Below are 26,994 nucleotides of genomic sequence, written 5' to 3'. Positions count from 1 at the left end.
ATTATCCAACATATTCACGTATCCAACGTTCTGCCGGCCCGTTTACGTTGGATAAGCGAGACTCTACTGTCCTACCCATCATTTCTCAAGGCTCATGCTGAGTTACAACATCATTAGAATAGATAAAAATGTAAAACTATTCCAAACTCATAAGATTATCAAACACTTTAAAATTGTTCAGTGCAATAAAATGTCAACTGATCATTTTCAATGGTCTGAGGTTCCCACCTTTGCTTCTAATGTCTCTTCCTGGGCAAAGTACCAAAAAAGTCCTTACATTTCGGATTGTAGCCTAACGAACTTAGTTGATTTCAGAGTCAATTTAATTCACATCCTTGGTCCGAGTTCACCCTTTTCTCTTTCCGTTTCTCTTTGTCTCTTTTAGGGTCGAGAGACGGGAATGGACGCGACTAAAAGCAAAAGTGAGTCTGGGACACATTTGGAACCCCTTTGTCACCAGCATGCTCTCAATAGAGGTTTCCTGTTGTATTGAACTATGTATCCCACAATCCCCAAACAAGATGATGGGTGTTGTAGTCCGCCTTATCTGGAGGAATGGGGTGATTGAGAAGGGATGTCCACATAGTGCTTGCTCTTCTATTTCCATCAGGAAGATGGGTTTTAGAGTCCTTTATAGGGCGCATCTACACCAGGCATGGGCAAACTTTGACTGTCCAGGTGTTTTGGACTGCAGCTCCCACCATTCCTAACAGTCTCAGGCCCCTTCCTTTTGCCCTTCAGCCGCTTAAGCAGTTTTGGACTGCAACTCCCTTTGGACATTTGTAAAGTGTGTCCCATTATCGGATTATATTTCCTGGTGTAAACCATGGTGTTTTGGACCTCAGTTCCCTCCATTCCTAACAGCCTCAGTCCCCTTCGTTTTGCCCCTCAGCCGTTTAAGCGGCTGAGGGGCAAAAGGAAAGGGCCTGAGGCTGTTAGGAATGGTGGGAGTTGCAGTCCAAAACACCTGGAGGGACAGCCAATGTTTGCCCATGCCGGCTGCTATGAGCCAATCATCCATATACTGAAGGATGTCTTTGAAGTCCAAAACACCTGGAGGGCCCAAGTTGGCCCATGCCTGGTGTAGATGCACTCTTTGTGTTATACCCATGTTCTACTCTACCTCCCGATTCTCGTCCTTCCTTTCTTGCTTCCTTCTTTTTTCTTCCCTTTCTTTCCTCTCCTCATATTCTTCCTTCCTTCCTTTCTTCTCTAGGATCGAGTGCCAGGATCGGGCTCTCAAGGTAGGTGTCTTTTTCCACTTCTCTGTCCCTCTCAGCCTTCTATTTTTGCTCTGTTTCTAAACCTATATAGAGAAATACTTTCCATCTACAACATCGCTGCTGATACTTGTGCCCAAGGGTTGCAGGTTCGAGTTCAGCTTTCACATCACATAACTTCAGCTTGACATTGCTTCGACTGCCATAGCTCAATAGGACCCTGTCATGTTGGCCGCTGTAGTTTGCCAAGTAGAAGGACTTTGTAAAACTACAGCGCCAGGAATGCTATCGCATTGAGCCATGGAAGTTAAAAGTAGGGTCAAACTGTGTTAATTCTCCAGTTTGGATGCACCCCGTTAAAGAAAGGACTCTGGAAAATTTTGGGGTGTTTTGTTTGGGTCTCTGGAAAAATATAACATCTTCCTTCTTTCTTTTCCAGGTCGGGAAGATGCCGTCCTAAGCTACGAAACTGTTGTACAAATGGAAGGTAAGTTTCCCGTTGTTTATTCAGCCTCAACCTTGCAGTCAGCATGTATTTTCTTTGTACTCTGTCCTGTTTTGTCTTTCAAGAACAGCCTTAAAACGCTGTGGTAAGTAAATGAAAACTGCTTTACTTCAGCAAAACATAAAGTACAGCACACTCAGTGGAATAATGCAAAAGGAAACAAGGAAGTCTTAGGGCAAGCACAGTTCTTGGTCTCTGATAAATTCCCAAATCAAATAGCAGCCTTACTTCAGACAAAGAAACAGCAATAAATTCAGATGCAGACTTGAAGCAGGCACAAGGGTAGCAAAGAGTCAGTTTGTTACCAGCAAGAGCTGGCTACACCTGCTTCTGCTTTATAGCCCTGAGTCCCCTCACAGCTGCTAGGGCAGTTCCTAATTACTCAGCTGCATTTCTGGCAGCTATTCTAGCTGAACAATGTCTCTACTCTGTTTCCTCTACTGAAATGAGGGTACTTGCAAAATCTCCTCCTCAGATTCCAACTCACCCTCAGATTCATGAACACTTTCCTGCTCCCCTTCCTCTTCTGAAGAAGAGGAATCGCTAACATACTTGTTCAGTGGAGATTATGGGAACTGCAGTCCAAAACAAACCCCAATTCTGGTTAAAGTGTCTCTATTCCCTTTCCCAAGCCTTCCTGTCTTCTGTATCTGCAAAAAGGTGTTCTAGATATCCTCTAACATTGGGGTTCTTCCTACTCAAGAGGTGTTCTCAGTATTAGAACTGGTGTTGTTGTTGTTGTTGTTGTTATATTTGGGGTTATATTCTCCCTCAAACCTGCCCTCATGGTAACCCTTTTTGCAATCTCCCCCCTAGTGCACTACGCCCGGCCCATCATTATTTTGGGGCCCACCAAGGATCGCGTCAATGACGACCTCCTCTCTGAGTTTCCCGACAAATTCGGCTCCTGTGTCCCACGTGAGTGTTATCACCCCGGGGTTCAGGATGGGGTACATCATAGAATCATAGAGCTGGAAGGGGCACCCAAGACTCATCCAATCCATTCCCCTTCTTTCTGAAAGGCAGGAAGACACAATCCAAGCCCTCCCGACAGGTGGCCATCCAGCCTGTGCTTAAAAACCCCAAGAGGAGACTCCTTTCCTTTTCTAATGCAGCGTATTTCTCTGTCAAATAGCTCCTACCATATGGAAGCTCTTTCTAATGTTTAGGGGAATTTCTTTTCTGAAGTTTGAATCCATGGTTCCATTGTGTCCTAGTCTCTAGAGAAGGGCTTCTTAGACCTTTCCACTCGGGACCATTTTTGGCTTCAGAAATGTTTATGTGACCCTGGGTATACATAGGGATATAAAATACATATGAAAGTCAAACATGATAACAAATCAGCATTTGCAAGGCTCGCCAAACAGGCTGATTTTCCTTTTCATGAAGTACAGCTGAAGCATCTTCTGCAGAGTCCATTGACAAAGCTACACAACAGATTCATGTAAATGCCTAAAACAGCCACTAGATGGCATTCAGAAAACTTTTACTATTTTTGGGGACCCCAACATTGAGGTAAAGGGACCCCACTTTGGGTCAGGACCCAGAGGGTTTGGTTTCCAAACATGGAGCATTTTGGTTGCCCTCTGAGCACCTTCCATCTGGTCCATAACCGTCTTGAATTGTAGTGCCCAGAAGTAGACACAGTATTCCAAGTGAGATCAGGTCAAAGCAGAGACTTCTGTCCCATATCTGAGGATGGATCTGAGCTGCTATGCACATTTCCTTCTGCAGATACCACGCGACCAAAACGGGAATATGAAGTCGATGGTCGGGACTACCATTTTGTGGCCTCGCGGGAGAAGATGGAGAAGGATATCCAAGGCCACAAGTTCATTGAGGCCGGGCAGTATAATAGCCACCTGTACGGGACAAGCGTCCAGTCGGTGCGCGAAGTGGCCGAACAGGTAATGCAGATGGGGAACATAAGTATTATGGGAACAAAGTATCAAGGTTCTTGGCAAAAATGTCCTGCAAGATCTGGAAAGACAAAGTCCCCGATAACACTATAACAAAATGAAAAAAATATTCTGTTCCTAGTTTGAAAGTGTTCTTTCCTATTTAATTGTGCAGTACTTATTTCTGATTTTCCACAACTAGTAGCATGTCATCAACGTATTGTGATTTTAAAAATCCAGTGTCTTCTGATCTTTCACAACTAGTAGCATATCATCAACATATTGTAATAGAAAAACTCTAATAACTTCTGAGCTTTCCCAAATAGCCTGTCATCTGCATATTGTCTAGTGATGGAAAATGTCACCTCGCCCCTCTGGTGACATGTTTGGTCTCTCTGGGTCCCCATCTTTTTGCTGAAAATCCAACCCACCAGCTTTGGGGCCACCCTGGAACAAACCCATTTCCTGTCTCCCTTACCCAGGGCAAGCACTGCATTTTGGACGTTTCGGCCAACGCCGTGCGGAGGCTGCAGGCGGCTCAGCTCCATCCGATTGCCGTTTTCATCCGGCCGCGCTCTCTCGAGAATGTCCTGTGAGTGGCAAAAAGGGAGTGTGGATTCAGGGCAGAGGGAGGGCGGGAAGGAAGTGACTCTTAGCCTCTATCGCAAGATGGAGGGAGGAATGTATGATGAGATGCATAGTTAACTTGCAGAACTTATTGTCAAAGGATGTAGCAGCATCAATCGGTGATACCTGTTTCAATAGGGTAGGGAATCCTTCCCAATTTTTAGGCCCATCCTTAAAGTCCGCTTTGTGTGTTCAGCACCTTGGAGAGCTTCCTCAAATTTCAGACCAAAACACGTAACTGATATAACTAATGTGGAGATGACCAACGACCATTGAAATGTGTCATCAAGGACTTGAATCAGGATGGCTTTGAAATGGAGGTATATAGAGAAGAATGGAGCCATTTGTGGCTATATGGGCTTCCTATTAGAACCCACAATGTTGGGCTAGAGGCACATCTGACCTGATCCTAGATAGTTTTGTACATTTTCAGAGACTAGAAAGAACTACAATTCCCAGAATCCCCTGGGCACTATGGTCACCAACAGGAGACCTCTGAGATTTGTGTTCTGAAAAAATGTAACATACCTACATCCCTGTATTATATGAGGGACTCTACAAGGTCTGGTTGTTGTTGTTGACTTGGAAGCCAACAGATTGCTACTGATTCCAAAAGAAGTAACATTTCCTTAGCCTCTTAAGAGAAGACCATGATGGAGGTTGGGAGGTGGTTTGGGGACTCTCCCATCCTGCGTTTCCATCCCATCCTTATTTTCTCCTGCAGAGAAATTAACAAGCGGATAACAGAGGAGCAGGCACGGAAAGCCTTCGACAGAGCTACAAAACTTGAGCAGGAGTTTACAGAGTACTTTTCGGGTGAGTAAACTATGAGCGCCCAAAACCATGTGCAAATATCCCATTGTATTAAATCAACAATGTAGATCAGGCATGGGCCAACTTTGGCCCTCCCTCCAGGTGTTTTGGACTTCAACTCCCACCATTCCTAACAGCCTACCTGGAGGGAGGGCCAAAGTTGGCCCATGCCTGGCTTCTAGGGAGAGTCCAGTCTTGATTTGCACCCATTTATTGTATTACTTCTATCACTTCTATTGGCCTTCCAAGTGTTTTGAACTTCAACTCCCACAACTAGTAGCATGTCATCAACATACTGTGATAAAAAGATCCTTTTCCTTCTGATCTTTCACAACTACAAGCATATCGTCAATGTATTGTAATAGACCAACTCCAGTAACTTCTGAGCTTTCACAAATAAGCGGTTAGGAATTGTGGGAGTTGAAGTCCAAAACACCTGGAGGGAGGGCCAAAGTTGGCCCATGCCTGGCTTCTAGGGAGAGTCCAGTCCTGATTTTCACCCATTTATTGTATTACTTCTATCACTTCTATTGGCCTTCCAAGTGTTTTGAACGTCAACTCGCACAACTAGTAGCATGTCATCAATGTATTGTGATTTAAAAAAGATCCTGTTTCCTCTGATTTTTCACAACTACAAGCATATCGTCAATGTATTGTAATAGACAAATACCAATAACTTCTGAGCTTTCACAAATAGTAGGCTGTTAGGAATTGTGGGAGTTGAAGTCCAAAACACCTGAGGGAGGGCCAAAGTTGGCCCATGCCTGGCTTCTAGGGAGAGTCCACTCTTGATTTGTACCCATTTATTGTATTACTTCTATCACTTCTATTGGCCTTCCAAGTGTTTTGAACTTCAACTCGCACAACTAGTAGCATGTCATCAATGTATTGTGATTAAAAAAAGATCCTGTTTCTTCTGATGTTTCACAACTACAGGCATATCGTCAATGTATTGTAATAGACAATCTCCAATAACTTCTGAGCTTTCACAAATAGTAGGCTGTTAGGAATTGTGGGAGTTGAAGTCCAAAACACCTGGAGGGAGGGCCAAAGTTGGCCCATGCCTGGCTTCTAGGGAGAGTCCAGTCCTGATTTTCACCCATTTATTGTATTACTTCTATCACTTCTATTGGCCTTCCAAGTGTTTTGAACGTCAACTCGCACAACTAGTAGCATGTCATCAATGTATTGTGATTAAAAAAAGATCCTGTTTCTTCTGATCTTTCACAACTACAAGCATATCGTCAATGTATTGTAATAGACAATCTCCAATAACTTCTGAGCTTTCACAAATAGTAGGCTGTTAGGAATTGTGGGAGTTGAAGTACAAAACACCTGGAGGGAGGGCTGAAGTTTGCTCATGCCTGATGTAGATGCTCCCCCAAAACTTGGCGAAAAATTGCAGGCAAAGTTTCTTTTTCTTCCCATTTCCATCCTTTTTCTTGACCTCTCCCTATTTCTTTCCTCTTCCATAGCCATCGTAGAAGGAGAAAGCTTCGAAGAGATCTACCACAAGATCAAGCGGATCATCGAAGAGCTCTCCGGCCCCTACATCTGGATCCCCGCTCGCGAGAGACTTTAGGAGCTATGACGAACTGCTTTCTTTCTTTCTTTTTTCGTTCTTTTTTTCCGGGAAGAAGGGATCGTGAAAAAACCAACCACCGACTCTCTCTCTTTCTCTCTCTGCGACGACGACAGAGGCCTCTCCGGCGAAGGAGGCGGCCCTCTCCGCCTCTTGCCACTGAACTTAGCTCTTTTGGTTCATATTTGGGGGGATCGGGTTGGGGAATGTCTCGGGATGGGCTTCTTTCATCCCTTCCTTTATTCTTTAATATTCTCATATATATATATTTTCCAGTCCTTTTCTTTCGCGTGATCTGGCCACCCACCCCCCTACCCCTTCAACCTCAATCCTGGTTCAAAATGCTCCTTTTATTATTATTATTTCTTAAAATATCCGCAGCAACGGGGGTGCTTTTTTTCTCTTCCCCTCCTATCCCCAACAGCGCTAGCGCATGCATGCTGTCTTTTTGGTGGCATTTTGGGAGGAAAAAAAAAAAAGATTTTGGGAGGGTTGCCTCCTTTTTTATAATTATTTTTGAAGTGTGCAGGTCATTGGAGGAAGGCAGAGTAGAAAGGCAGAAGAAGGCAGCAGGAACGATTTGTAAGACGGGCGAAAAATTAAGAAGACAAAAGGAAACATTAGAAGGCAGAAGGAGAGATTAGGAAGGTGGAAGGAAAATTTAGGAAGATGGAAGGAAACATTTGGAAGAGTGAAGGAGAGATTAGAAAGATGGAAGGAAACATTTAGGAAGGTGGAAGGAAACATTAGGAAGACAGAAAGAAAACAAAATTAGGAAAGTGGAAGGAAGCATTTAGGACGACAGAAGGAAACATTTATGAAGGTGGGAGGAAACATTTAGGAAGGCAGAAGGAAAACTTAGGAAGGTGGAAGGAAACATTAGGAAGAGAGATGACAACTTAGGAAGGTGGAAGGAAACATTTAGGAAGATGGAAGGAAACAGGAAGACAGAAGGAAGACAAACTTAGGAAGATGGAAGGAAACATTTAGGAAGATGGAAGGAGACGTTTAGGAAGACAGAAGGAAACCAAAATTAGGAAAGTGGAAGGAAGCATTTAGAAAAACAGAAGGAAACATTAGGAAGATGGAAGGAAGATGAACTTAGGAAGGTGGAAGGAAATGTTTAGGAAAATGGAAGGAAACATTTAGGAAGACAAGGAAAGCTTAAGAAGACGGAAGGAAAGCTTAGGAAGGTGGAAGGAAACATTTAGGAAGACAATGAAAACGAAAAAGACGTAAGGAAAGCTTAGGAAAAAAGAAGGACTTAGGAAGACGGAAGGAAACATTTAGGAAGACGGAAGGGAAATTAGGAAGACAGAAGCAAAGATCAGAAAGATAGAGAGAAAAATTTAAAAGACAAGGAAATATTAAGAAGACAGAAGGCAATATTAAGAAGACAAGGAAGGATTAGAAAGACAGAAGGAAAAATTAAGAATACAGAAGGAAAGGTTAGGAAGACACAAGTAATACTTAGGGAGATAGAAGCATTTCCAAAGCAACATTCGGCAAAAAAAAGAAGCCGCTTTTGATAAGTTTTACCTTTTTCTCTCTTTGTTTTTCCCCACGGAGGAGGCCAATCTCAGAAATGAGTTTGGTGACTCCTTTTTATTGTGTTTTTTTTTTTTGCCATAAGAGCAAAAGAGGGAATTCGTCTAGACCTTTGGTTGGAAAGGAAAAGCAGTCCGACATGAAACCAATTCCCCGTGCAAAGTTTTATTCCGTTTCCCATTTAAATCCACATTCACATTCCTTTTCCGCTGTATTATCTTTTTTGGCCGAGGATATATTTTACGACCGAAACAAGCACAGATCCGGGACTTATCACGAAGCCAAGATCATTCTTGCTTGCGAGTACAGTCTGATGACTTTGGGATATATAATATATACATATATTATATATTATTGCTATTCTTCTTAATATTATTATTATTATTATTATTTTTGGGTTGAGCTTTTTTCTCTCTTGATTTTCCTCTTTCCATTTTTATTTTCCCCTTCTTCTCTGCATTGGAAGTGACATGCGGCTTCAAGGCTTAACCAAGAAGGTGAGAAAAGGCAAAACTAAACAACAACAACGACAACAAAAAAGGGAACAATTTTGCTGATCTATATTTTTCATTCCGGGGGAAGGGGAGGAAAAAAAATTAGGGAGAGAGAAGATTTTAAAAAATAGAGTTTTTCAATGTCCTGTGACTTATTTTTTTGGGGTCATATCAAGTATTTTGGTGCGGCTGTGTGTGATGTATGAAAACTAAAAACAAAAACATTACAAAAGGAGAACCGTTTTTTTTTTTTTCCGGGGAGGGAGTTCTATCTATTTCAGAGGGCTGCTTTTTTTGAGTTCGCAAGGGGAAGAAGTTTAATTTCCAAATCTCTAATGGATTCTTCTTATTATTTTTTTGTATATAAAGACAAACATAAAAGACAGAATGGACTTCACTTCCCCTTCCCCCTTTTCCACCGCCGCAACCGTTTGTGAGCCCCCCGCAAGACACAAAAAATGTGCAAAATTGTATAGGGAAGGATGGAGGGAAAGGATGGGTTTGATATTCGGAAAGAGTTTAAACCAGGCATGGGCAAACTTGGGCCCTCCAGGTGTTTTGGACTTCAATGACGTTTTTCAGTATATGGATGATTGGCTCATAGCAGTTTGCCTGGGCAAACATTGGCCCTCCATCCAGGTGTTTTGGACTGCAACTCCCACCATTCCTAACAGCCTCAGGGCCTTTCCTTTTGCCCCTCAGCCGCTTAAGCAGTTTTGGACTGCAACTCCCATGGACATTTGTAAAGTGTGTCCCATTATCGGATAATATTTCCTGGTGTAAACCATGGTGTTTTGGACTTAAGCGGCTGAGGGACAAAAGGAAAGGGCCTGAGGCTGTTAGGAATGGTGGGAGTTGCAGTCCAAAACACCTGGAGGGCCAAAGTTTGCCCATGCCTTTTTCCAACGATAGGTTTAATATTAGGGAAGAAAGACTTCCTCTATCTCCATTAGGAACGTTGTCTTCTTTGGTGCCTGTAAATTCGAGCGATACGGATTCGACGTTTTGGTTTCCCCTTTCCCCTCTCCAAAAGCCAGACAAGTTGCTGGTCCTCATTAATCTCAAACTCATGCTCACTTAGATAATATTCCTTCACTTCCTGGAATCCCTAACTGTCATATATCATGTTCTGCAGTTGATGGTGGTTGGTGGTGTCAGGTCTAGCAGTTTGTAATGGAAGGGGTTAATGTAAGTCTGAGTTCTAAAGGGCTGAGTAATGGGTAAGAGTTGAAACAGGTGAAAGCAATTAAGGGTGGAGCACCATATATGTGTCATGTTATCTAAAATTGAGTTAAACACAGATAGGAACTAAACAGTCTCAATCTCTCTACAGTCCTGGAAGGATTTCCTATGGACTTAAAATGAATTAAACATGAATTAGAACTAAACAGTCTATAGCAGGGGTCCCCAAACTAAGGCCCGTGGGCCGGATGCAGCCCTCCACTGTCATTTACCTGGCCCCTGTCCTAAACTTTAGACTTAGGGTTGACCTAAGTCTACCTGGTCTTTGGAGGTCTCTTTGCTTACCTATGGTCTTATGAGATCATCTAGATGGTCTTTGAAGCTCTCTTTGCTTAGCTATGGCCTTGTGAGACCATCAAGACGGCTTTTGGAGGTCACTTTCCTTACCTATGGTCCCATGATACCATCTAGATGGCCTTTCAGGGTCCCTTTCCTTACCGATGGTCTTAGAAACCATCTAGATGGTTTTTGAGGGTCCCTTTCCTTATCTATGGTCTTCTGATGGCCTGATGAGGTCATTTAGATGGCCTTTTAGGGCCCCTTTCCTTACCAATGGTTTTATGAGACCATCTAGATGGTCTTTGGAGGTCCAAGGGTGATCCAGTTCAACCTTTAATAGATAGACGATAGACAGACTGATTGATTGATTTATTGATTAGTTGGCTGATTGATTCCTAGAGCTGGAACAGACTCCAAGGGTGATCCAGTTCAACCTTTAATAGATAGATGATAGACAGACAGACTGATTAATTGATTGCTTGATTAGTTGGCTGATTGATTCCTAGAGTTGGAAGAGGCTCCAAGGGTGATCCAGTTCAACCTTTAATAGATAGATGATAGACAGACTGATTGATTGATTGATTAGTTGGCTGATTGATTCCTAGACTTGGAAGAGAATTCAAGGGTGATCCAGTTCACTTTCCTTACCTATGGTCCCATGAGACCATCTAGATGGCCTTTCAGGGTCCCTTTCCTTACCGATGGTCTTAGAAACCATCTAGATGGTTTTTGAGGGTCCCTTTCCTTATCTATGGTCTTCTGATGGCCTGATGAGGTCATTTAGATGGCCTTTTAGGGTCCCTTTCCTTACCAATGGTTTTATGAGACCATCTAGATGGTCTTTGGAGGTCCCTTTCCTTACCTATGGTCTTATGAGATTGTCTAGAGCAGGGGTCCCCAAACTAAGGCCCTCCAAGGTCATTGACCTGGCCTCTGTCCTAAACTTTAGACTTAGGGTGGACCATTAGTTTTCCATAGATTTTGGTACATTGTGAAAAGTATTCTGTCACAATGTCAGGGCTCTACACAGTCAGCGGTGAACCAAAACAAACACCCAGCTTGTGTCAAACTGTTTAATTAAAGCAGCACTTGATGTCTGGCTGTGTTCATAGTCCCAGTGTAAAGCATAAAGATAGCACTCAGTCACAGGATATAAAACAAAGCTGATAGCCCATGCCAATACAGGTTTGAGAAAACACTGTAGCCAAAAAGGTCCAGTCCAGTCATCAAACTCCAAGAGTTCAATCATTAGAGTCCAAGGATCAAGAGTCTATACCGTAGTCAATAGCCAGTCCAGAGATTCAATGTTCCAGGGTTCCAGGAGTTCAGGAGACAGATCAGGATACCAAAAATCCACAAACCTAGGGGGGAAACCAGCAGTATCCACAGCCAAAGTAAGATAAATACTTTTCACCCGAAGATCAGTCTCCAGATTAGCTCCTTATATCCAGTAAAACCCTGCTACAACCTATCTCCTGCATGCCTCCACTCTTAATTGCTTTTACCTGTAACTTACTTACAGGTTACTCCGCCCTTTAGAACTAAGACTTACATTAACTCCTTCCATCACCAACTGCTAGAACTGACACCACCAACCACCATCAACTGTGGAACATGATACATGACACTAACTAACAAAGCAGCCAAGGCTTCTGGGAGCTGAAGTCCAAAACACCTGGAGGTCAAGAGTTTGGAAATCGGTACCATAGAGCAGTGGTTCCCAACGTTTGGGCCTCCAGGTCTTTTGTACTTCAACTCCCACAGTTCCTAACAGCTGGTAAGCTGGCTGTGATTTCTAGGAGTTGAAGTCCAAAACACCTGGAGGCCCAAAGGTTGGAAACCACTGCCATAGAGGAAGGACAAATTTCAGCCCTCCGGGTGTTTCGGACTTCCAACTCACCAACTAGTAGCATGTCATCAACGTATTGTGATTTTTAAAAAGATTTTTTTTTCTGATCTTTCCCGACTACTAGCCTATCGTCAATGTATTGTGATAGACAAATTTCAGTAACTTCTGAGCTTTCACAAATAGTAGGCTGTTAGAAATTGTAGGAGTTAAAGTCCAAAATACCTGGAGGCCCAAAGGTTGGGAACCACTGTCATAGAGGAAGGGCTTCCATTTATCCATTCCAGAGCCTCAACTAAACATGACTTGGGTGTATTGACACCAGGAATGGGCAAACTTCAACCCTCTAAATGTTTTGGACTTCAACTCCCACGATTTCTAACAGCCTACTATTTGTGAAAGCTCAGAGGTTATTGGAGCTTGTCTATCACCATACGTTGATGATAGGCTAGTAGTTGTGAAAGAGCAGAAGAAACTGGATCTTTTTTAAAAAAATTATTTATTTATTACAATACTTATATCCTGCCCTTCTCACCCATAGGGGACTCAGGGCGGCTTCCAATAAAACACAATATAAAAATATTACAACAATAACATCTATTAAAATTAAATACATTAAACATTGATAAAAATATACATATATATATACAATTGGCGCATTTCAAGTCTGATAGCTGGTCTGTCATTGAGTTCTAGGATGGTAATAATTGCTGTTGTTATTGGTCGAAGGCCTGGTCACAATACGTTGACGACATGCTGCTAGTTGGTGGAGTTGGAAGTCCAAAACACCTGGAGGGGTGAAATTTGTCCATCGCGTGGCCTTTGGACCAGGGAAGTGGACATTTCTTTCCCCGCTCTTGCTTCCATGCCACCAAAAGGTCTTTTTCCTCTTTTTTATTTTCCCTTTTGGAACAAAACTTCCAAGCAAAGCCAACGAAGAAGGATAGGAGGAAACCAAGGAGAGATGGCAAAAAGGAGCAGAGGGATACCGATGCCCCCTATGGGCAGCAAAAGGGGCTGCAGGCCCATCTGGCCGTCCATGTGCCCTCCTCCTTTGCCCACAACTATGTGGACTGAAGTCTTGGAGGAGCGAGAATGGGGGCTGACCCTGAGCGCAGGGGTCACCTGAGGTCACCTGCAGCCCAGTGACCCCGACCCCTTCCCCTTGGCCTCCAGAGCCCACCAGAAACGGTGATGCCGCTCCAAAGCAGAGGAAAGGGAGACCGGGCTTTTGAGCCCAGCAAAAAGGGACCGGAGACCTGCCTTTCCTCCGGCCCTGAGTTCGAGAGGCGCCTCTCCTCTTGTGCCGACCGACCGACTCCTCAAGGGCTTAACTCACAAGGGACGGGATCCCTCTGGCTCCCCTCCTGCTGCCTCCAAATATATATAGATATAGATATAGATTATATATATATATCTAGAAAGAGAGAGTGTGTTGGCACTGGATAAAATAATGCAGGCTCTGAAGGCTTCCTTCCCTCCTCCCCGGGGGCATTATTTAAAATGAAATTTAAATAAAATCTATAAAACCTTATTATAAAAAAAAACAACCGAACAAACACAGAGACAAAAAAGAGGCTGTAATGGAAAGTTGTTTCTTGCTGGGGGTCCATGTGAGGTTTGTTGGGGGTGGGTGGGGGCGGGGGCTTGGGGTGGGGAGATATAAGAGAGTATTTTGCATAGAAATATTATCGCCTTCGGCAACGAATAATTAAAAACCAATGAAAATCCACCTGGTTTGTGTGGCTGCGTGTTTTTTCTTTGGGGGGGGGGGGGGGGGAGGCAGCCTAGGGTTGAAAGATGATGCTGTCAAGGTGATGCATGCCATATGCCAGCAAATATGGAAAACACAAGAGTGGCCATCAGATTGGAAAAAATCAATTTACATCCCCATACCAAATAAGTGAAATGCTAAAGAATGCTCAAACTTCTGTCCAGTGGCCCTTATTTCCCATGCCAGTAAGGCAATGCTCAAGATCCTGCAAGGCAGATTCCAGCCAGATATGGAGCGAGAGTTGCCAGATGTCCAAGCTGAGTTTAGAAAAGGCAGAGGAACCAGAGACCAAATGGCCAATATCCGGATGCTGGATAATGGAGGAAGCCAGGGAGTTCCAGAAAAACATCTACTTCTGCTTTATTGACTATTCTAAAGCCTTCGACTGTGTGGATCATAATAAACTATGGCATGTTCTTGGTGGTATGGGGAGACCAAGTCCCCTTGTCTGTCTCCTGAGGAATCTGTATAAAGACCAAGTAGCCACAGTCAGAACAGACCACGGAACAACAGACTGGTTCAAGACTGGGAAAGGAGTGCGGACATCAGGGCTGTATACTTTCACCCTTCCTATTCAACTTGTACGCAGAACACGTCATGCGACATGCGGTGCTTGAGGAATCCAAGGCTGGAGTTAAAATTTCTGGAAGAAACATTAACAACCTTAGGTATGCAGATGATCCCACTCTGATGACCGAAAGAGAGGAGGAGCTGAGGAGCCTTCTCACCAAGGGGAAAGAAAGAAGAAAGTGCAAAAGCTGGGTTGCAGTTAAACGTCAAGAAAACCAAGATCATGGCAACCACACCTATGGATAACTGGCAAATAGAGGGAGAAAATGTGGAGGCAGTGACAGACTTTGTATTTCTAGGCGCGAAGATCACTGCAGCCAGGAAATCAGGAGACGTTTCCTTCTTGGGAGGAGAGCAACGGCCAACCTTGACAAAATAGTGAAGAGCAGAGACATCACACTGGCCAAGAAGGTCCGCAGAGTCAAAGCAATGATATTCCCCATAGTGACCTATGGATGCAAGAGCTGGACCATAAGGAAGGCTGAGCAAAGGAAGAGAGATGCTTTTGAACTCTGGTGCTGGAGAAGAATCCTGAGAGTGCCTTGGACCTTGGCAAGAAGATCCAACCAGTCCATCCTCCAGGAAATAATGCCCAATGGCTGCTCACTGGAGGGAAGGAGATAAGAGGCAAAGTTGAAGTATTTTGGCCACATCATGAGGAGACAGAAAAGCTTGGAAAAGATCATGATGCTGGGGAAAATGGAAGGAAAAAGGAAGAGAGGCCGACCAAGGGCAAGATGGATGGACGGGATCCTGGAAGTGACTGGCTTGACCTTGAAGGAACTGGGGGCGGTGACGGCCGACAGGGAGCTCTGGCCTGGACTGGTCCATCAGGTCACAAAGAGTCAGAAACAACTGAACGAGTGAGACGACGACGACGCGGCCTAGGGAGCGGGTTGGCTAGAACTTGGGAAAATGTGTTGCATAGTATTATGAATAAGGAAGGACACACAAGCAACTGTTACTTTTGCTCAAGTCGACGGAAGGACGAGGTCCAAGCCCATCTCTTCTCTTGCCTCCTGAGTTCAGCACAACCTGCTTTTGCACTTTGAGCCCAGCTTGCAGGAACGGAAGCAAAGCAGGCTGAGGACCAAAGGGGGAGGAACAGAGAGAAGCCAGGACATTTTCAAGCGTTGAGAAAGTGAGAGAGGAGAGCGTGGATGGGGGTTGTTCCTGCCAAATAAAGGTGGAGTTGGAGTAAACCCACAAGAGCAATCCACTCCAGAGCCCTAAAATAGGTGGACAGACAGACGGACAGATAGACAGACAAACAGAGACAGGTATTAGAAGAGACCCCAAGAATCATCTACTTCAATCCCCAAAGATGATAGATTAGATGGATAGATGGATGATAGAATCATGGGATTGGAAGGGCAATCACTCCAACCCTCTAAAATAAGATTATGGATAGATGAGACAGACAGACAGGTTGATTGATTGATTCCTAGACTTGGAAGAGAATCCAAGGGTGATCCAGTTCAACCTTTAATAGATGGATGATAGACAGACACACTGATTGATTGATTGATTGATTGATTGATTAGTTGGCTGATTGATTCCTAGAGCTGGAAGAGACTCCAAGGGTGATCCAGTTCAACCTTTAATAGATAGATGATAGACAGACAGACAGACTGATTGATTGCTTGATTAGTTGGCTGATTGATTCCTAGAGTTGGAAGAGGCTCCAAGGGTGATCCAGTTCAACCTTTAATAGATAGATGATAGACAGACTGATTGATTGATTGATTAGTTGGCTGATTGATTCCTAGACTTGGAAGAGAATTCAAGGGTGATCCAGTTCAACCTTTAATAGATAGACGATAGACAGACTGATTGATTGATTAATTGATTGCTTGATTAGTTGGCTGATTGATTCCTAGAGTTGGAAGAGACTCCAAGGGTGATCCAGTTCAACCTTTAGAATCATAGAATCATAGAATCATAGAATAGTAGAGTTGGAAGAGACCTCAAGGGCCATCTAGTCCAACCCCCCGCTAAGAAGCAGGAAATCGCATTCAAAGCACCCCCGACAGATGGCCATCCAGCCTCTGCTTAAAAGCTTCCAAAGAAGGTGCCTCCACCACATTCCGGGGGAGAGAGTTCCACTGCCGAACAGCCCTCACAGTGAGGAAGTTCTTCCTGATGTTCAGGTGGAATCTCCTTTCCTGTAGTTTGAAGCCATTGTTCCGTGTCCTAGTCTGCAGGGCAGCAGAAAATAAGCTTGCTCCCTCCTCCCTATGACTTCCCCTCACATATTTGTACATGGCTATCATGTCTCCTCTCAGCCTTCTCTTCTGCCCAGCTCTTTAAGCCTCTCCTCATAGGGCTTGTTCTCCAGACCCTTAATCATTTTAGTTGCCCTCCTCTGGACGCTTTCCAGCTTGTCAGCATCTCCCTTCATCTGCGGTGCCCAAAACTGGACACAGTATTCCAGGTGTGGTCTGACCAAGGCAGAATAGAGGGGGAGCACGACTTCCCTGGATCTAGACGTTATTCCCCTATTGATGCAGGCCAAAATCCCATTGGCTTTTTTAGCTGCCGCATCACATTGTAGGCTCATGTTTAACTTGTTGTCCACGAGGACTCCAAGATCTTTTTCGCACACACTGCTGTCAAGCCAGGCATCGTCCCCCATTCTGTATCTTTGATTTCCATTTTTTCTGCCGAAGTGAAGTATTTTGCATTTGTCCCTGTTGAACTTCATTTTGTTAGTTTCGGCCCATCTCTCTAGTCTGTCAAGATCGTTTTGAATTCTGCTCCTGTCTTCTGGAGTGTTAGCTATCCCTCCGAGTTTGGTGTCATCTGCAAACTTGATGATCGTGCCTTCTAACCCTTCGTCTAAGTCGTTAATAAAGATGTTGAACAGAACCGGGCCCAGGACGGAGCCCTGCGGCACTCCACTTGTCACTTCTTTCCATGATGAAGACGACGCATTGGTGAGCACCCTTTGGGTTCGTTCGCTTAGCCAATTACAGATCCACCTAACCGTAGTTTTGTCTAGCCCACATTTTACTAGTTTGTTTGCCAGAAGGTCGTGGGGGACTTTGTCGAAGGCCTTACTGAAATCCAGGTAGGCTACATCCACGGCATTCCCTGTATCGACCCAACTCGTAACTCTATCGAAAAAAGAGATCAGATTAGTCTGGCATGTCTTGTTTTTGGTAAATCCGTGTTGACTATTAGCAATGACCGCATTTGTTTCTAAGTGTTTGCAGACCACTTCCTTAATGATCTTTTCCAGAATCTTGCCTGGTATTGATGTGAGGCTGACCGGACGGTAATTGTTTGGGTCGTTCTTTTTTCCCTTCTTGAAGATAGGGACCACATTCGCCCTCCTCCAATCTGCTGGGACTTCTCCTGTTCTCCAAGAACTCTCGAAGATAATTGCCAGTGGTTCTGAAATAACTTCCGCTAGTTCCTTCAATACTCTTGGATGTAGCTGATCTGGCCCTGGGGACTTGAATTCGTTTAGAGTGGCCAGGTGTTCCTGGACAACTTGTTTCCCTATTTGGGGTTGGATTTCCCCCAATCCTTCGTCCATTCCATGTTGCTGAGGTTGAAGATGGCTTTCTTTTTGTGAGAAGACCGAGGCAAAGAAGGCATTAAGCAGTTCTGCCTTTTCCCTATCCCCTGTCACCATCACCCCATCTACTCCTTGCAGTGGCCCTATCGCCTCCTTTTTCTTCCTTTTTCTACCAACATAAGCAAAAAAACCTTTTTTGTTGTTTTTTATGTCCCTGGCAAGCCTGAGCTCATTTTGCGCTTTAGCCTTGCGAGCCTTTTCCCTACAGGAGTTGGCTATACGTTTGAATTCTTCTTTGGTGATTTCTCCCCTTTTCCACTTCTTGTGCATGTCACTTTTGAGCTTTAGCTCAGTTAGAAGTTCTTTGGACATCCATTCTGGCTTCTTTGCACTTGTCTTATTTTTCTTCTTTGTTGGCACTGTTTGCATTTGCGCCTTGAGTATTTCACTTTTGAAAAACTCCCATCCATGCTTAACTCCCTTGTTTTTTAATATCGGCGTCCATGGAATGCCGCTCAGTAATTCCTTCATTTTTTGGAAGTCAGCTCTCTTAAAGTCCAGAATGCGTGTTTGACTTGTCTTAGTTTCAGCATTCCTTTGTATTGCAAACTGCAGGAGCACATGGTCACTTGCCCCTAAGGATCCAACCACTTCAACTGTATTGATCAGGTCTTCCACATTTGTTGAGATTAGATCAAGAGTTGCTGATCCCCTTGTTGCCTCTTCTACCTTCTGGACCATAAAATTTTCTGCAAGGCAAGTGAGGAATTTGTTGGACTTTGTACTCTTGGCTGAGTTTGTTTTCCAGCAGATATCGGGATAATTGAAATCGCCCATGACTACTATATCTCTTCTTTGTGCCTGTTTGGTCAGCTGTTGACAGAAGGCTTCATCAAGTCCTTCATCCTGACTCGGAGGTCTGTAGTAGACACCCACGACAAGATCTTTTTGAGTCCCGGTTCCCTTGATTCTTATCCAGATGCTTTCAAGCTGGTTTCCCGGATTACAGTCTTGCATTTCTTCTGCAACGTAACTGTTTTTGACATATAAAGCTACTCCCCCTCCTCTCCCCTTTGTTCTATTTATGTGAAAGAGGTTATAGCCCTCAATGGTTAAATTCCAGTGATGGGAGTCATCCCACCAGGTTTCAGTGATGCCTATGACATCGTATGTGTGGTGCTGTGCTAGGAGTTGGAGTTCGTCTTGCTTATTTCCCATGCTCTGAGCATTAGTGTAAAGACATGTAAGCCCCTGTGACCTCCCCTCGAACTGTTTATTTGGGATTATTGTGCTCTCTGTACTTGGTCCTTGCTGTGTTTGTGCAGCCCTCCTTTTAGCCTTTCGGCGGTTCCCTGTGGTCGTGGGTAATATAGTGTTCGCCAGGCTGTTGTTCCCCTCCCCCAGTGGATTTAGTTTAAAGTGCGCCTGATGAGGTTTGTGAGTCTGTGTGCAAAAAGATGTTTTCCTACTTGTGTGAGATGCACCCCATCGCTTGCCAGTAGTCCATCCTCTTGGAAGAGTAGACCATGGTCAAGGAAGCCAAAATGCTCCTCTTGACACCATTTTCTGAGCCAGTTATTGACCTGTACTATTTTTCCGGCCCTTGTAGAGCCATGTCCTACAACGGGGAGGAGGGATGAAAAGATCACATGTACATTATACAGTTTTAGCTTTGTTCCCAGAGCTCGAAAATCATTTGTGATCTTTTGAAAAGTATGCCTAGCGGTGTCATTGGTACCTACATGAATCAACATAAGGTGGGGAGGGTGATGGGGCTTTAGGAGCCTGCTGAGCCTCTGAGTGATATGGTGTATTTTTGCCCCCGGGAGGCAGCATGTTTCTCGAGCCATCCCATCCGGTCTGGAAATGATGGCTTCCGTTCCTCTAAGGAGGGAGTCACCTACTACCAAGACCTGTTTCCTTTGAGGATTGACAGGGTCCCTTTTGTGCAAGACAGTGTGTATGTCCCCTGAAGAGTGTTCCTGTTGAAGTGAATCATGTAGGTGTAAAGTGTTGTCCTCCTCCTCAACATCCCCAGTGCATTCATCAATGACAATCCATTGAGATACATCCGAGAGCCCATTACTCTCCCAAGGATGTTCCTGTTGCTCCTGGTCTATGATTGGGGATGGAGCATTTGCATGATTACATAAGTGTGACTGTGGTGATGCACTGTCCCCGTCAGGGCTATCCCCTGCGCATTGATCCAGGATGGTCCACTGAGTGGTATCTAAGAAACTGTGGTCCTCCACAAGATGTGTTTCCTGATTGTATGTTAATGATGTAAGAATTTCAAATCTGTTGTGTAAATGCAGCTGAGCAGAGGAGTTCTGCGGAGGCTGCCTGGTCCTGCGTCTCCTTCTATGGGTGACCTCCTTCCAAGCCTGAGGGTTGTCTACCTTTGAGTTGATCTCCCCATAAGGTTCCTGATCATGGTCTTGGTGGTGTTGGTGTGATGCAGGCTGCTGATCTACAGCAGCGTGTTGTGCAGTGTCCAAGAAGAGCTCGAGTGCCTGAATGTCCTTAAGGGTCTTAATACGGTGCTCGAGCTGTTGGATCCTCTGCTCCATCAGAGTCATCTGTTTGCATTTGGAGCAGATGTAGTTGTCTAGTTTTTGTGTGAAAAAGCGGAACATGCGACAGCTGGTGCATGTGATGGGAATGTTTTGCTTTTGTTGCATCTCTTGGTGAGCGTGGTGGCCAAGTGGGATCTTTGTACAGTTAAGTAATATGCACGCACTTTATGTGCAGACTGCAACAAACCACGTCTTTGTGTATTTGTTTATGTTGCTTTGTTTCCTGTATGTACTGCAAAGGATAGGTAGTAAAGGTGCCTTTTCTTAGCCAAATCTTAGCCAAATCCTACCTGAAGCCAGGGAGCAAAAATGTCCTCCTGCTGCCTCTGCTTCTGCGAGAACCAACTGCCCTTCTGGGATCAGGCTCTGGCAGAAACTCACACTGGCAAATAAAGCTTTCCCAGAAACTCAATTAACAGGGGACAATGCCTGCTGTCAATCAACTTAAGTACCTGGCTCTCTTTCAACACACAGTCACACAACAGTTAGACTTTGACCACAGGAGCCAAGCCCAAACTCAGTTTAAAATCTTAGCCAAATCTTAGCCAAATCCTACCTGAAGCCAGGGAGCAAAAATGTCCTCCTGCTTCCTCTGCTTCTGCGAGAACCAACTGCCCTTCTGGGATCAGGCTCTGGCAGAAACTCACACTGGCAAATAAAGCTTTCCCAGAAACTCAATTAACAGGGGACAATGCCTGCTGTCAATCAACTTAAGTACCTGGCTCTCTTTCAACACACAGTCACACAACAGTTAGACTTTGACCACAGGAGCCAAGCCCAAACTCAGTTTAAAATCTTAGCCAAATCTTAGCCAAATCCTACCTGAAGCCAGGGAGCAAAAATGTCCTCCTGCTTCCTCTGCTTCTGCGAGAACCAACTGCCCTTCTGGGATCAGGCTCTGGCAGAAACTCACACTGGCAAATAAAGCTTTCCCAGAAACTCAATTAACAGGGGACAATGCCTGCTGTCAATCAACTTAAGTACCTGGCTCTCTTTCAACACACAGTCACACAACAGTTAGACTTTGACCACAGGAGCCAAGCCCAAACTCAGTTTAAAATCTTAGCCAAATCTTAGCCAAATCCTACCTGAAGCCAGGGAGCAAAAATGTCCTCCTGCTTCCTCTGCTTCTGCGAGAACCAACTGCCCTTCTGGGATCAGGCTCTGGCAGAAACTCACACTGGCAAATAAAGCTTTCCCAGAAACTCAATTAACAGGGGACAATGCCTGCTGTCAATCAACTTAAGTACCTGGCTCTCTTTCAACACACAGTCACACAACAGTTAGACTTTGACCACAGGAGCCAAGCCCAAACTCAGTTTAAAATCTTAGCCAAATCTTAGCCAAATCCTACCTGAAGCCAGGGAGCAAAAATGTCCTCCTGCTTCCTCTGCTTCTGCGAGAACCAACTGCCCTTCTGGGATCAGGCTCTGGCAGAAACTCACACTGGCAAATAAAGCTTTCCCAGAAACTCAATTAACAGGGGACAATGCCTGCTGTCAATCAACTTAAGTACCTGGCTCTCTTTCAACACACAGTCACACAACAGTTAGACTTTGACCACAGGAGCCAAGCCCAAACTCAGTTTAAAATCTTAGCCAAATCTTAGCCAAATCCTACCTGAAGCCAGGGAGCAAAAATGTCCTCCTGCTTCCTCTGCTTCTGCGAGAACCAACTGCCCTTCTGGGATCAGGCTCTGGCAGAAACTCACACTGGCAAATAAAGCTTTCCCAGAAACTCAATTAACAGGGGACAATGCCTGCTGTCAATCAACTTAAGTACCTGGCTCTCTTTCAACACACAGTCACACAACAGTTAGACTTTGACCACAGGAGCCAAGCCCAAACTCAGTTTAAAATCTTAGCCAAATCTTAGCCAAATCCTACCTGAAGCCAGGGAGCAAAAATGTCCTCCTGCTTCCTCTGCTTCTGCGAGAACCAACTGCCCTTCTGGGATCAGGCTCTGGCAGAAACTCACACTGGCAAATAAAGCTTTCCCAGAAACTCAATTAACAGGGGACAATGCCTGCTGTCAATCAACTTAAGTACCTGGCTCTCTTTCAACACACAGTCACACAACAGTTAGACTTTGACCACAGGAGCCAAGCCCAAACTCAGTTTAAAATCTTAGCCAAATCTTAGCCAAATCCTACCTGAAGCCAGGGAGCAAAAATGTCCTCCTGCTTCCTCTGCTTCTGCGATAGATGATAGACAGACACACTGATTGATTGATTGATTGATTGATTGATTGATTGGCTGATTGATTCCTAGAGTTGGAAGAGACTCCAAGGGTGATCCAGTTCAACCTTTAATAGATAGATGATAGACAGACACACTGATTGATTGATTGATTGATTGATTAGTTGGCTGATTGATTCCTAGAGTTGGAAGAGACTCCAAGGGTGATCCAGTTCAACCTTTAATAGATAGATGATAGACAGACAGACTGACTGATTGATTGATTAGTTGGCTAATTAATTCCTAGAGTTGGAAGAGGCTCCAAGGGTCATCCAATCCGTCCTCAACCTCTGTAGATAGATAGATAGATAGATAGATAGATAGATAGATAGATAGACTCATAGCATTGAAAGAGACCCAAGGGCTATCCAGTCCAAATCCCCAAGACAGACAGACAGACAGACAGACAAGGATAGTGTTGGAAGAGACCCCAAGGACCATCTGGTCTGACCCCATTCCATGCGAATTGTATGCAATTGAAGTATATCATGTTCCCCTGTTTTAACTTCTCCACCATTTCCTTTATTCTTTTGGGGGGGGGGGGGCGGTCTCCTATGCAAGGTATACCCTCATATTGGTACAGTAGAGTCTCACTTATCCAATGTTCTGGATTATCCAACGCATTTTTGTAGTCAATGTTTTCAAAACATCGTGATTTTTTGGTACTAAATTCGTAAATACAGTAATTACTACATAGCATTACTGCGTATTGAACTACTTTTTCTGTCAAATTTGTTGTATACCATGATGTTTTGGTGCTTAATTTGTAAAATCATAACCTAATTTGATGTGTAATAGGCTTTTCCTTAATCCCTCCTTATTATCCAACATATTCACTTATCCAACATTCTGCCGGCCCGTTTATGTTGGATAAGCGAGATTCTACTGTACTTCCACCATAAAAACCCATTGAAAAGAATGCTGTTTGCTTTTATCCTTGGTTTGGTGCATCCATATGAAGTCTCCCCAACAGATACGTGGGAGTTGCAGTTTGGTAAAGCACCGGGCCTCTTTGGCAGAACAGGATAAAACCTTGTGAAACTACAAATCCCAGGGTGCCATAGTGCTGAGCCGTAGCAGTTAAACTACATTTATTCTATAGTGTAAATGGCACCCTGGACTTGCAATGGAAACGAGGCCATTTTCTGTGTCTGGAAAAGGACAAGGAACTGGGTCTCGGCAGAATGTGGGCCACAGACGGCACGGCCGCCTCCCTCCCTCCCCAGACCATCTCCCTTTTAATTAGCTCTTCCCTTACTTCCAATTAGCACTTTCTTTTTAATTAGCACCACCTGCGCCCTGGGGTTTCTTCCTGCCCAGAGCTTGCCAAAGGCACTTTTTTTGGGGACAGGCTTTTTCGTTGGTGATTGGGCAGCCCAGCCTCCAGATCAGAATAATTTGGGATTTGGGTTCTAATCTTGCAGGGACTTGGTATTGCTTTGGGTAGCCACCCGAGTTCGTGCACGGCAGTAAGTCGAAGAAGGAGGGTGTGCAAAAGGAAGATGGAAAGGGCAGCATCCCAATCCTAGGTCAAGAGGACTCCTGAGCATGTCAAGAAGGCCTCTGTTGCAAAGGCAGAGTGGACACACTGCTCCATTTCCCTGCTCATGTGTCTTTATGTGCTTCCTTTTCTTTGGATAGTTTAATGTTTCTGTGACTTCATTTTCATGGGCTCTGATGTGCAACTGATTACACTATTCAACAAAATTCCTGCCCCAGGCTTTGAAGCTGCAAGGCCATTCAATGCTAATCAAGGTGGCCAATTGCAACATCCACCATTGCCTCAAGCAGACAAGAGTTCTTTCTCCCACCCAGGACATTATTCCACAGATGTATAAACCCCACTTGCCTTGTTTCCAACAGACCTCCCAACCTCTGCCATAGATGTGGGCGAAACGTCAGGAGAGAATGCTTCAAGAACATGGCCATACAGCCTGGAAAACTCACCGCAACCCTATGTTGAAATGGATGAGACTCTATCTATGAGTTATTCATTGAGAATCTACAACAACCCCACTTGCATAGTTTCCAACAGACCTCACAACCTCTGAGGATGCCTGCCATAGATGTGGGCGAAACGTCAGGAGAGAATGCTTCTGGAACATAACCAGACAGCCCGGAAAACTCACAGCAACCCTATGTTGAAATAGATGATATTCTATGAGATATTAATTGAAAAACTATAGCAACATGTGCTGCAGGATGTCCCTCCCACACAAAACAAAGTTTTGGGAGTTTAATAAAGTTTTTCCATGTTTTTATGATAGAACCAATTAGGAAATGACATTTATAACCCAGGAGCAAAAATCATGTTACATAGTGTTAGTTGAAATATATATATATATATATATATATAGAGAGAGAGAGAGAGAGAGAGAGCCTGAGGCTGTTGGGAATGGTGGGAGTTGAAGTCCAAAACACCTGGAGGGCCAAAGTTTGCCCAGGCCTGTTTCAAATGATAGGTTTAATATTAGGAAAGGAAGACTTCCTCTATCTCCATTAGGAAAGTTGTCTTCTTTGGCGCCTGTAAATTCAGGATGTTGTTGCGTGCAGCTACTTTGTGCTTGGTGTTCATGCACTGTTTCCTATGTGTTAGTGTTCGATCTAAGGTGACACCAAGGTATTTAGGATGAAAACAGCGTTCGAGCTCTTGGTCTTCCCAAGTAACTTTCAGATTGGAAAGCACACTCTTGTGTCTTGGCAGGGTTGGGCTTCAGGTGGTTCTCTTTGTAGTCGCTGGAGAGATCTTTCAAGGCATTAGTGAGTTGGTTTTCAACTGTTTCAAAATCTTTCGCTTGTGTTGTTAGGCCAAGGCGGGGGTCCTCAAACTTTTTAAGTGGAGGGCCGGTTCATGGTCCCTCAGGCTGTTGAGGGGCCGAATTATCGTTTGGAAAAAAATACGAACAAATTCCTATGCACACTGCACATGTCTTATTTGTAGTGCAAAACAAAAAAAACCAACAACAACTATTTATTTATTTGCTACATTTATACCCCACCCTCTCTCACCCCGAAGGGGACTTAGAGCGGCTTACAAGTTGTATGTACATGCAATATATAATATTATTGGCATAGCACAATATTAGCATTATATATTACTATATTGTCCTATACCACTATACCGTAATATTATTAGTAATATTACATCTATATATATAAAAGAGTGATGGCATCAGGGCAGCGGACAAAACAACAAAACTACAGGCCCCCCAACCTCGAAATTTGACAACACAACCCATCATCCACGGCTCTAGGTTGATACAACAAAAAGTAAAAGAAAAATAAAGTCCTAATTACAGGGAGAGGAATAATCGTTTTTATCCAATTGCTGCCAGTTAGAAGGCTAAGCTCCACCCACTTGGTCTCCTAGCAACCTACTCAGCCCAGGGGACAGGCACAGTTAGGCCTCACTTAGGCCTCTTCCACAGATTATCAGATTTTAACTGGATTATATGGCAGTGTAGACTCAAGGCCCTTCCACACAGCTATATAACCCATTTAGAATCTTATATTATCTGCTTTGAACTGGATTATCTTGACTCCACACTGCCATATAATCCACTTCAGTGTGCATACTAAACATAAAGACAACCATACAACAGACATTCAATACCACCACTACCTCAACAATTTCTCACCAACACCACCAGACAACACCACAGCAACGCGTGGCCGGGCACAGCTAGTTTAATATATAATATATAATTAATATTATTATATCGTATAATTATTAGTATTATATTGTATTACATTATAATATTAGTATCAATATTATATGTATACACAATATATTCAATTATTACCATAGCACAGTATTAGTAAATGAAAGAACAATACAATATTTAAAAATAAAAACACTTTTAACCAACATATATGTCAAGGACAGAACGCCACAAGATTCAAAGTAACAGAGTTTATTAGATTACAGAACTCAAAAATGCCCGTAAAACACAAGGGCCAGGCAGTTTTTGCCTTTAGGAGCAAAAAGGGGCAAAAGTAAATGTTCAAAAGATAAACCGGATTAAACCGGAGTTTAATCCGGGTAAAAACAAACTGCTTGCTTCAGCCTGGGTATAAACGAAACGAAAGCCAAGGAACAAAAGATACAAAGAATGCAACTAATTGGCAGCAGATTCCTCTCTGCTGCCAACACTGTGCTTAGAGTAACTTGCGTCGCTCCCCCACACACACAGCAGACAGGATCTCCAACACGAGTAAATCAGCCAAGGATTGTAGCAGTTGAGTAGACCAGTTCCGTTC

General features: G+C 44.0%; 1 protein-coding gene across 1 annotated transcript in view; it reads left to right on the top strand.

Moving 5' to 3' along the window:
• dlg4 (discs large MAGUK scaffold protein 4) overlaps positions 1 to 8,925 on the top strand; it is a gene marked incomplete in the record, with an annotated part of 97,424 nt that extends 88,499 nt beyond the window's left edge. Inside the window, 8 exon segments of the mRNA XM_062957887.1 lie at positions 386 to 422; positions 1,217 to 1,244; positions 1,660 to 1,707; positions 2,542 to 2,643; positions 3,460 to 3,632; positions 4,106 to 4,215; positions 4,975 to 5,066; positions 6,539 to 8,925. Of these exon segments, the coding sequence (XP_062813957.1) occupies positions 386 to 422; positions 1,217 to 1,244; positions 1,660 to 1,707; positions 2,542 to 2,643; positions 3,460 to 3,632; positions 4,106 to 4,215; positions 4,975 to 5,066; positions 6,539 to 6,645 (697 nt within the window).
• Positions 8,926 to 26,994: the final 18,069 nt, after the last annotated feature.

This window comes from Anolis carolinensis, chromosome 6 (assembly GCF_035594765.1).
Source record: "Anolis carolinensis isolate JA03-04 chromosome 6, rAnoCar3.1.pri, whole genome shotgun sequence".
Lineage (NCBI taxonomy): Eukaryota > Metazoa > Chordata > Lepidosauria > Squamata > Dactyloidae > Anolis > Anolis carolinensis.
This window is presented reverse-complemented; position numbering and strand designations above follow the sequence as displayed.